Source organism: Eretmochelys imbricata, chromosome 18 (genome assembly GCF_965152235.1).
Source record: "Eretmochelys imbricata isolate rEreImb1 chromosome 18, rEreImb1.hap1, whole genome shotgun sequence".
Taxonomy (NCBI): Eukaryota; Metazoa; Chordata; order Testudines; family Cheloniidae; genus Eretmochelys; species Eretmochelys imbricata.
In genome coordinates, this window is record NC_135589.1 from 8021359 (window position 1) to 8032569 (window position 11211).

Genomic DNA, 11211 nt, shown 5'->3' on the forward strand with positions numbered 1-11211 from the left:
AAGCAGAGCACTCATCCAGAACGAGGTTACATCTCCCCAGCCCTCCTGGCTCAGGGCTGAAGAGTTTCCCACCCGCCTATCCTCCAGGGCCCACATACCACTGCTGTCCTTGCAAAGCAAGAGGCAGGGATGTTCCTCCCTGTGGGAGGGCGGCTACTGATGTTGGCACAAGCTCCCCTACAGATGGCCGCCTGCATTTCCCACCCCCACCCACTTAGGGAGCAAGAGGCCAGAAGATGTGCCCCTTCTCCAGGCACCGCTCACCCCATCCTCCAAGGCGAGCTGTCAGAGTGACTGAATGGGCCAGGCGGGCTTGTGACAGGAGATGAAGGTAGGACAAAGCATCAGTGTCATCTGCTCACTCCGCCAGCCAGTTCCCCAGCACCACTGAGGCCTCTGCTCAGCTGCTTCATCTCAACCTGAAAACACCCCAGCCAGGACGAGCCGGGGGGAGGAGGAGGAGGCAAAGTTGTCATAGCGTTGCCATGGCAATGGCACAGGCAACCTTTCCAGCTGAACCTTTGGCTTCATCCCTTCTCCTTTTTGGCACATGGCCTCATGCCATGCACCGGGCGCCATCCACCGTAAGATGCGACCGAGCACACAAAGCCCATTACCGCCGCCGAGCAACAGTCACTGTGTGCATGGGGTCACGGCTTCCCTTCAGCAGCCAACTACCTGGCACTTGGTTATTTGAATAACTAACCAGCATTTGAGAGCCTCTACAAATGAAAAGCAGACAACTTTGGAAGGAGGGGGTGGTCATCGGGCTGAAGGGGGGCACTATACCAATTTTATGCAGAGCCTCCTGCTGCAGAATCTGACATCTATGCAAACAAAGGGCTGCAGAAGGAGGAATTAAACATAATGAGGGGGGTTGAGAGCTGCTGGCAGTGTTCTCAGGGGTGGCATGGGTGGGGTAGCATGGGGGCAGTTTGCAGAGAGCCTAGTCCTATCTAAAACGATGCTGTCTACCTAGCCTCACTCTGAACGTAGCAGCGTGAGAGCGATTGCATGGGGGAGTCGTGGTATCGCCACTCCAATAGGTCAGAAGAGAGAAGAGAAAGAAAAGGAACCAGAGGAAAGAACAATAAACGGTGGGGCTAAATAGCGATTTATCTGTGGAATTATTTAAGGGCCCAATCCTACCCCTGTTGAAATCAGTGGGAGTTTTTCCATTGATTTCAATGGGAACCCTGCATAGTCATTCTTAACAAGTCTCTGTTCTGTCTTAAATGCTGCATGGCCTTGACTATAGGAGTGAATGGGTGACTCCTTGTATGTTGGGCTTTGGTAACAAAATATGGAGATTTTCCTTTTTAAAAAAAATATTTTAATTAAAACTTTTTTTGTATTACCCTCTAATGCTGTAGGAAACATTTGATTTGCTTTAGTAAGAATCTAATTTAAATATATATGTTATTTAAAAAAAAGAACACTGCTCACCAAGCGGTCCTGAGCAGGAGTCTGAGCATTCGAGTACCTGTCTATCCATATATCACTCACGCAGGCATCTATCTGTCTAGCCATCTTGTAGGCATCTGTCATTCATGAAGATATCTGTCTATCTATCAGTCATCTGGACAACAGTCTATCCATCTATCAATCATGAAAGTATCTGTCTATCAATCATCTGGACAGCTGTCTATCCCTCTGTCACTCACGCAGACATTTTTTTATAGCTACTATATCATCTAGGCATTGATCCCACACTTTTCCTTATGGTACTGTACCACCTAAATGCCTATTCAAGGTATGACTATTAACCTATATGGGCTGCTCACTATGGCAGTGTTTGTCTAAGTTGGGGATTCAATACTCTGCTGACGTCCATTCTCTTTCCTCTCCTGTTTCTCTGCAGTGGCTCCCAAGGGCCCCAAAATCATGATGACCCCAACGAGAGCCCGAGTTGGAGACACAGTTCGGATCTTGGTGCATGGCTTTCAGGTCTGCAGGTTTTTTTATCCTCCTAGCTCAATAGGGCCTGGTTTCTGTTGCACTGACAGATGGTAATACATCTCCCTATGCAGCAGATTTATGAAGACTGGCAAAGGAGCGGATTAGGGGTGGGGAGAGTGGGTTGGTTTAGTTTAGTTTGACTTTAGGGTTTGATTTTTTTCCCCCCAGCAGTCAGGCCCTCAACTAAGCCACTGATTTTGTTTGCAGGTTCTGCAATTGCACATGCAAAGCAGGGAATTGCGCATACAGGTGGATAACAACGGCAGTTGGCTTGCAGAGTTCCTTGAGTTGCATGTCCACTCATACTAACTACACACGTAAATAAGGCGTGCAATTCCTCATGGATTTTGCATGCTCAATTACACCGTCAACTCTTGAAATTGGCTCTTTTGTCTCCCAGTTCGAAATTGATTTGTTGTCACTTGGAGTTTTGTCTAATAGAAATCACTTCACTAAACAAATGCCCACGCTTTTTGGCCTGGCGTATTTATTCTGTAAATGAACAACGCAGTAATTATGAACCTAGCTTGCGACTTTAGAGGTGGGTGCTCTTTCTCTAGACTAAATATGTGCCTTTTTTGGGATCTATTAACGAGGAAACAAGATGTGTTCTTAACTCCTTTTAGCTAACACAAGAGAAAGAGTGGTTTGAGCATTGGCCTGGGGGGGAGGGATAGCTCGGTGGTTTGAGCATTGGCCTGCTAAACCCAGGGTTGTGAGTTCAATCCTTGAGGGGGCCATTTAGGGATCTGGGTCAAAAATTGGGGATTGGTCCTGTCCTGCTTTGAGCAGGGGGTTGGACTAGATGACCTCCTGAGGTCCCTTCCAACCCTGATATTCTATGATTGTAACAATAGGGTGACCAGATGTCCCAATTTTATAGGGACAGCCCCGATTTTGGGGGCTTTTTTTCCCCACCCCCTACCCCGATTTTTTACACTTGCTATCTGCTCACCCTAGAAAAGAAGGCAGTTTGTAGTTCTAACACACACTGGCAGGTCGAGGCAATGCCTTGACCTGCTAACACCTACAATAATGACAGTCTGCCTTGCCTGCGCTAGGATTTTAGCTTGTTAGTTACCACATGTTAGATGATCCGAGTTATGAACACAGCTTTTTTCCTGGAGCAGACAAGAGTTAAACTCTAGTATTTTGTTATTATGGGACAGATTCTCTAGGGCCTGACACCTTGTGCAGCCCTTCTCATTTGTGCAAAGGCGTTGTAAAGTGCCCCCCCTCCCAGATCTTCCTCTCGTGGGTGGTAGCATTTCATATCCACTTGTCCCGTGTTTTGCACAGACTCCAGTTGCAAAGCAGCGTAGGACCAGCCTCTGTCTGTGCATCCAGCCTGCTGCCTGTTGAGTTTTTAATCTGATTCCTTTAACGGTAAATGACTTGTGGAGGATTTGAGATCTACTACATGCCTTTGTACCTGCGCCTGCATGTGTTGTTTTTACAAGGCTAACACAGCTAAGCAAGCTAAAATCTAACCATGCCAATTAATTTATTCATGCCCTAGAGCCTTTAAGGGTACATCTACACTGCAATAAAAGACCCATGGCCCAGCCATAGCTGGCTCAGGTCAGATGACTTGGGCTCGCAGAGCTGCAGGGCTGACAATTGCAGTGTAGACATTTAGGCTCGAGCATGGGTTGGAGCCTGGGCTCTGAAACCTTGTGAATGGGGTGGGTCTCCAAGCCTAGATTCCAGCCTGAGCCCAGATGCCTACACTGCAATGTGTAGCCCCAGCCTGAGCCCCACATGCCCAAGTCAATTGACCTGGGTTCTGAGAGTCGGTGCTACAGGGGTTTTTTATTGCAGTGTAGACGTACCTTAAGTGGTGAGCACTAGCATTTCAGGGGTGACTCGAGGCAATCCAGGCTGTCACCTGGAGGATCTGTGAAGTTCTCTGCCAGCTTTGAGGTCAGACTGTCAATGGTTCCCAAACTTTCCTGGTCCGCGTAGCTCCTCCTTAAAAAATTGGTGTAAGGTGACTGGCTGGTACATCAAGCTCAGCTATCACATGGGATACATGTACCACCATTTGGGAACCCTTGGATTAGAAGATCTAACGGTTCCTTCTGGCCTTAATATATGACTCCATGGCTCTTTGGGAGGAGGAAAGACTGCAATGCCAGTAATTAACTCTGTGTAAGGTCAGCAGAGGTTGCAGTCATGAAAATGACTCTGTTTTATTAAAATAACCCATGTATTTAAAGCTGTTTTCCCCATCTTGGCTGCAGAATGAAGTCTTCCCCGAGCCCTTGTTCACCTGGACCCGTGTTGGGAGCAGGCTCCTGGATGGCAGCGCTGAGCATGATGGGAAGGAGTTGGTCCTGGAAAGAGTGCCAGCTGAGTTAAACGGCTCAATGTATCGCTGCACTGCTCAGAACCCACTGGGGTCCACAGACACCCACACCAGGCTTATAGTGTTTGGTACGGTTTATACCCTTGGGAAGAATCCTCCTCTGTCCCACGTTACTCCAGCTTACAATCATAGAATATCAGGGTTGGAAGGGACCTCAGGAGGTCATCTAGTCCCACCCCCTGCTCAAAGCAGGACCAATCCCCAACTAAATCATCCCAGCCAGGGCTTTGTCAAGCCTGACCTTAAAAACCTCAAAAGAAGGAGATTCCACCACCTCCCAAGGCAACACATTCCAGTGCTTCACCACCCACCTAGTGAAAAAGTTTTTCCCAATATATCCAACCTAAACCTCCCCCACTGCAACTGGAGACCATTACTCCTTGTTCTGTCATCTGCTACCACTGAGAACAGTCTAGAGCCATCCTCTTTGGAACCCCCTTTCAGGTAGTTGAAAGCAGCTATCAAATCCCCCCTCATTCTTCTCTTCCGCAGACTAAACAATCCCAGTTCCCTTAGCCTCTCCTCATAGGTCATGTGTTCCAGTCCCCTAATCATTTTTGTTGCCCTCCACTGGACATTTTCCAATTTTTTCACATCCTTCTTGTAGTGTGGGGCCCAAAACTGGACACAGTACTCCAGATGAGGCCTCACCAATGTCAAATAGAGGGGAACGATCACGTCCCCCGATCTGCTGGCAATGCCCCTATTTATACAGCCCAAAATGCCATTGGCCTTCTTGGCAACAAAGGCACACTGTTGACGCATATCCAGCTTCTTGTCCACTGTAACCCCTAGGTCCTTTTCTGCAGAACTGCTGTCTAGCCATTCAGTCCCTAGTCTGTAGCGGTGCATGGGATTCTTCCGTCCTAAGTGCAGGACTCTGCACTTGTCCTTGTTGAACTTCATCAGATTTCTTTTGGCCCAATCCTCTAATTTGTCTAGGTCCCTCTGTATCCTATCCCTACCCTCCAGCGTATCTACCTCTCCTCCCAGTTTAGTGTCATCTGCAAAGCTTGTTCACAATGTCCTCACTACCGCTGACCAAATAGAAACTGGCTTTCCCTTTGGCCTGTCCATGCTGCCTTGTCATTTGCTGTTTGCGACTCCATGTGTGACTGGCATTTTGATTGTATGAATGTTTGCCAGCAGCACATTTCAGGCCCTTAGCTGAGAATAATCATTAATATTATTTATTTTATGGCTCAAATAACTAGCCCAGGGTCCCTGTCCTGAAAAATTTATGATCAAGAAGTGACATTTGTGGGAGTTGTTTATAATGCATATGGGACAATAACTGATTATTTTGGTTCTCTGCCAGTTCTGGGCAAAAAAAAAAAAAAAAATCATTTAGGATCAACTGAAAACACATTTTTTGACATTTTTGCAGAGAGGGACAGGGCTATCTTTTTCATACATTGGGCTGCTGAGAGACCACGAAGAGAGAATCAATGTTAACCATTGTCCTCCCAGCGGTATGGAGAGTAGAACGGGTCTAGAAATGAGAAAGAGGCAAAAACTCTTGAGTAAAAAATCCGACCTCAATTCCTCTCTGACCTGCAGTCAGGAGCAGTTAGAGAGATAAGATTCTGTTCCTGCTGAAACTCAGCAATGAAAGGAAATCCAAAGAATCAGAGCTGCCCAAGATCACCCTTTTTAGGGTTTCCCACTTCGTTGGGCACCAATCACTGACTGACCCTTGTTATCGAGAAAGGCAGAGTGCAACAGTGGTGTGAAAGAGACATTAGCTTTCCGTATCCCATGAGATAAATGTGCACTTAAAAGCTCCTTTTGATGTTATGCCATCTGAAATTAGCATCTAATTCTAATTAGTATCTGTGTATATTTTGTTTTAATTAGAAAACCCAAATATTCCAAGAGGAACAGAGGACTCAAATGGTAAGTTTGGATCCTATGCTGCGTTTCATCATAAATTACAGCTAATTTCTGAGTTAGAACTGAACACCTCATGTTCTTAGGCGGCCATGCACAGATAAACCTGTGTGCTTAGTCTTCTGGCCAAGAATCTTCCACGCCCCAAGGAACCAAACGTTTTCTGATAGTTTATATTATGATCCGTAGTGTTACTAATCACCTAGCAGTCAATAAGCAGCAGGACAAACTATGCAGACTATGATGATTGTTCCTCTATATAGACAAAGAAGTTTGTTTTCACCATCATCACTTCAGCCGGTCAAAATAAATTTCATCTAAACTTTTTTCCAATGAAAAAAAGTAATTTTTGACAGAACAGATGTTTATACAAAAAAACAAATTCCATTTTGTCAATTACTTTTTCAGGTTCTCACTGAAAAAAACAAGACCCAAAAATTGAGGGCAGGAGGGGGGAATCAATTTTGGAGTTTGTTTCTTGATGAAAAGCTGTAAAATTTCTCAGAAAATGAAAATGTTTGGTTTTCATACAGATTTTTCACAAGGGGGAAAAAAATCATTCCTGAATCAGCTCTCCTCCATTCTCACGGCAATCTGCGGTATTCCAGCCCCGAGCCTGCCTTTTCTAGCACATCCTTTCACTGCTTCCTGCTGTAGTATTCAGGCCCTACCCCAAGGCATTGTTGGCAGTACAGGTTCGGTTTCAACAAAACTCCTGCTTTGAAAAAAAAAAAATGGAAAAAAAAGGGAGGTTGAAATTGTCAAAATGGGACGTGTTTTGACATTTGCTAAACAAAAAGTTTCATTTTCCAGTTCAAAACTACTTTTCATTTTGAAATTTTAATTTATAGCAGAAAAATAACTCCAAAATAAGGTCAATACTGAAATGGAACATTTCAAAATTATCTAAAGAAGATGATTTGATTGATCTGGCCCGAAAACGGTTTTGGATTTTTGGTTTGGGAACATGTTTAAGATTTTTGACTTTTCATCCCAGTTCAGGATGGGAAATTTTTTTTTGAAAATTCTCAAGGGTCGAGAAAAGCATTTCCCGGCCAGCTCTACATGCAGCTCTTTATGCCAGCATAGAATTTGCCCCAATAAGGGTTGTGCCTAGTTCTGACACTGCTGAATTTGGCCCTGAAAGCCCTGGGGATGGTGCAGGGTATGTTAAAATGTTGGCAGGGATTCTGCATTACCTTACACCCTCCATTGGTTTTCCTATGGCACGGACACCTCCTCTCCCCCAGTGTTTAAACTGCACTGGTTTGGCACACCTAGTGAATGCCAGATCAGTAATCAGCAAAAGTTACAGCTGTGTATCACTGACAACCATTTTGCAACTATCATACCTTGGCATGTCAGCACCTCAGGGCAGGGCTCTGGGCCAGATTCTGATCTTGAACCAACCACTATGAGAAAGGATGATCTTGTGCTTAAGGGACTGGCCTGAGGTTTGGGAGAGCTAGGATCAGTTCCTGGCAATATCGCACACTCCCTATGTGACCGCAGGCAGGTCACTCAGTGCCTCAGTTTCACCGTCCCTGAAATGGGGATACCAGTACCTCTGTTCTCCCACCCTTTGTCTTGGCTATTCAGACTGCATGCTCTTTGGGGCCGAAAGCGTCTCTTGCCATGTGATTGTAAACCACAATGGGACCTTGATCTCAGCTGGGGCCTCCAGCTACTACCATCATACAAGTAATGAATATTAAACTCCATTAGCATTGGTGGGAATCCAGATTAATGTCGCTGAAATCAATGGAGTTACTCCAGCAGCATGACTGTGATCAGAATCTGGTCCATTTGTCTGTAAAGCACCATGCCTGACGCTATAGAGAGAGACAGATAAACAGTCTCTTAGTTTGCATATAACTACAGGACACCATTGGTCACCACATCTCTAACCCTAACCCTTCCTTGTTTTGTCTAGGTTCAGTGACCAGCCACAGCGGCTTCCGACTAATTTTGATGCTCACCCTGACAGTGATCCTGGAGCTGACGTGAAGGCTTGCCTCTTCTTCCTCCTCCCTTGAACAGCTCCACCCAGCATTTACCTCTCTGTCAATTGGTTTTCTTTTCTTTTTTTTTCTTTTCTTTTTCTAAACTATTTACAGTCTTGTTATTGGTCTCTTTCTGTCTGTGTCTTGGCTTCCTCAGTCGATTTAATTAAAATGAAAAAAATTCCCCCTGGTAAAAGGCAGTGCATATTATTTGCCATGTGCAATCCTTGGCCTATAGAAAGGGCAATCTGGTCCTTGCACATGCAAAAACAAGGGCCGGTGATTACACACAAAAACACATACAGGGAATGCATCCATGCGCATATTTTGCAGATGCAACTTGGGCACTGATGTTAGCAAAAGTCACCCCATCTAGCCATATGGAGGCAGAAAGTCTAATAGAGGATGGGGCTGGGAGCGAGGACAGAAGTATCCCCAGCTCTGTCACCAATTCTGTGTGATCTTGGACGAGTCAATTTGGTCAAAATTTTCAGAGGTAGCCACTGATTTTGGGTTCACACCCCAACTTTCCAGCTGTGCTGAGCTCCCGTTGATTGCAGTTGGAGTTAAAGGCACTCAGCCCCGCTGAAAATCAGACGCCAGATGTCTTAGGTTATTTACTCAAAAACTGTGGCCGCTTTTGCAAACTTGCATCCTTAACCCCTGCCTCAGTTTCCCTCACTGCAGATTGGGCCAGATCCACCTGTGCCGTAACCCCATTGCTTTCAGTGGCGTTACACCAGGCGTGATATATTAGACTTGAAATCAGAATCTGTTTGCCCTCCTTAATGCTTGGGCTCTTGTGAGTAGAGGAGAGAAAACTAAGGGTAGCCAAGGGTTTATTTAGTACAAAACAGAGGCCAATTCTAGGGCCAAGGGCAGATTCTTTAACCCTTGGTTGCTGAGTGCCCAAGTTTGTACATATTCCATGTGCTTTTGTTGTTATTCATTATTACATTTATGATGTTAGCCCCTGCAAAGGGAGAGCTGCATGGGACCCTGTTTTCCTGTCTCATGAACATTTCTACTGTATAGAAAAGTGATAGGGTGACAAACCAAAATCCTAAAAATATTTGCAAACCAAAAAGGCCAATTTATTTATTTATTTATTTAGGTTCTGGGCCATCAAAACATTTTGTTTTCAATGGCAACCATTTGTTTGTATATTTTTATTTGTTTGTTTGTTTTGTTTTCTCTAATTAGCTTAAGGCTCTCAACAAAACGTCCTTTTGAACCAGAAATCCAGATTTGGTTTAGAAAAATGGTGAAACAAAATATTGACAGTTTAAAAGCTTTGGTTTCAACTTTGTTTTAGTCAAAAGAAAGGTGTCACACCGGGCCCTTTCCCACAAACCCTTTCAGTTGCAACAGAACGGCATGTTCTGATACCAAAAAAAATAGGGAACCACATTCTGGGATGTCTTCGCAGCAGTGTTGTAAGCAAGCCACGAGAAGTCATTCTTCTGCTCTACTCCACTCTGATTAGGCCTCAGCTGGAGTATTGTGTCCAGTTCTGGGGGCCACATTTCAGGAAAGATGGGGACAAATTAGAGAAAGTCCAGAGAAGAGCAACAAAAATGATTAAAGGTCTAGAAAACATGACCTAGGAGGGATGATTGAAAAAATTTGTTTAGTCTGGAAAACAGATGCTTGAGAGGGGACATGATAACAATTTTCAAGTACAAGTTGTTACAAGGAGGGAGAAAAATGGTTCTTCTTAACCTCTGAGGCTAGGATAAGACGCAATGGGCTTAAATTGCAGCAAGGGCAGTTTAGGTTGGACATTAGGAAAAACTTCCTACCTGTCAGGGGGGTGAAGCACTGGAATAAATTGCCTAGGGAGGTTGTGGAATCTCCATCATTGGAGATTTTTAAGAGCAGGTTAGACAAACAGGGGTGGCAGATGACAGAACAAAGAGCAATGGACTCAAGTTGCAGTGGGGGAGGTCTCTTTTGGATATTAGGAAACACTATTTCACTAGGAGGGTGGTGAAGCACTGGAATGAGTTCCCTAGGGAGGTGGTGGAAGCTCCATCCTTAGAGGTTTTTAAGGCCTGGCTTGACAAAGCCCTGGCTGGGATGATTTAGTTGGTGTTGGTCCTGCTTTGAGCAGGGGCTTGGACTTGATGACCTCCTGAGGTCTCTTCCAATCCTAATCTTCTATGAACACCTTTCAGGAATGGTCTAGATAATACTTAGTCCTGCCATGAGTGCAGGGGACTGGATTAGATGACCTCTCAACCTCCCTTCCAGTCCTATGAGTCTATGAAAAACGTTTCATGGGGCAATGCCCAACCAGGTCCACCTGACGTCCCTGACTAAGATCAAGGTCCCATGGTGCCAGGCACTGTACACACATACTGAGACAACCGCTGCCCTAAAGAGCTTACATGCTAAATAGTCAAGATAGACAAAGAATGGGCGAGCACAAGTATTATTAGCCCCATTGCAGCTGAGAGGCGAGACTAAGTGGTTTGCCCAAGCTCCATGACATGAATGGCAATCCCCTGAGTCCCAGCCCAGAGACTTAACCACAAACCTACCCCTTCTCTCAGCTCCTCATCGGTGCTGACTTCCCCTCTTTCCCCTGGGTGCTCAAACATACCCCCCCCCCGCCACCTCCAGCCTTGCCCCCATTCCAAATCCCCACCTCCTCCTCTGAGTGCGCCACATTGCCGCTTCTCCCCCTCCCTTCCGGCGTGTGCTAATGCCACCAAACAGCCGTTTGGCAGCGGCTGGGCAAGAAGCGCTGGGAGGTAGGTGGCAGAGTGGGGACATGGCGCACTCGGAGCGGGGAAAGGAGGAGGAGGAGGGGCAGGGTGGGGGGATAAGAGGAGCTTAGCTGCCAGTGGGTGCAGAGCACCCACTAATTTTTCCCCATGGGTGCTCCAGCCCCGGAGCACCCACGGAGTCGGCACCTATGCACCCACTGGAGCCAATGGGCAACGTCATGGTTCCAGCACCTTAGCAAGGCTTGAGTGCCGACTTCAT

The 11211-nt window shown here is 45.9% G+C and overlaps 1 protein-coding gene across 1 annotated transcript in view; it reads left to right on the plus strand.

Moving 5' to 3' along the window:
- IGSF21 (immunoglobin superfamily member 21) overlaps positions 1-8224 on the plus strand; it is a 150811-nt gene extending 142587 nt beyond the window's left edge. Inside the window, exons 7-10 of the mRNA XM_077837572.1 lie at positions 1862-1947; positions 4203-4395; positions 6185-6223; positions 8151-8224. Coding sequence (XP_077693698.1) covers positions 1862-1947; positions 4203-4395; positions 6185-6223; positions 8151-8224 — 392 coding nt within the window. The remainder of the gene's footprint in view (positions 1-1861; positions 1948-4202; positions 4396-6184; positions 6224-8150) is intronic.
- The last annotated feature ends 2987 nt before the right edge of the window (positions 8225-11211 follow it).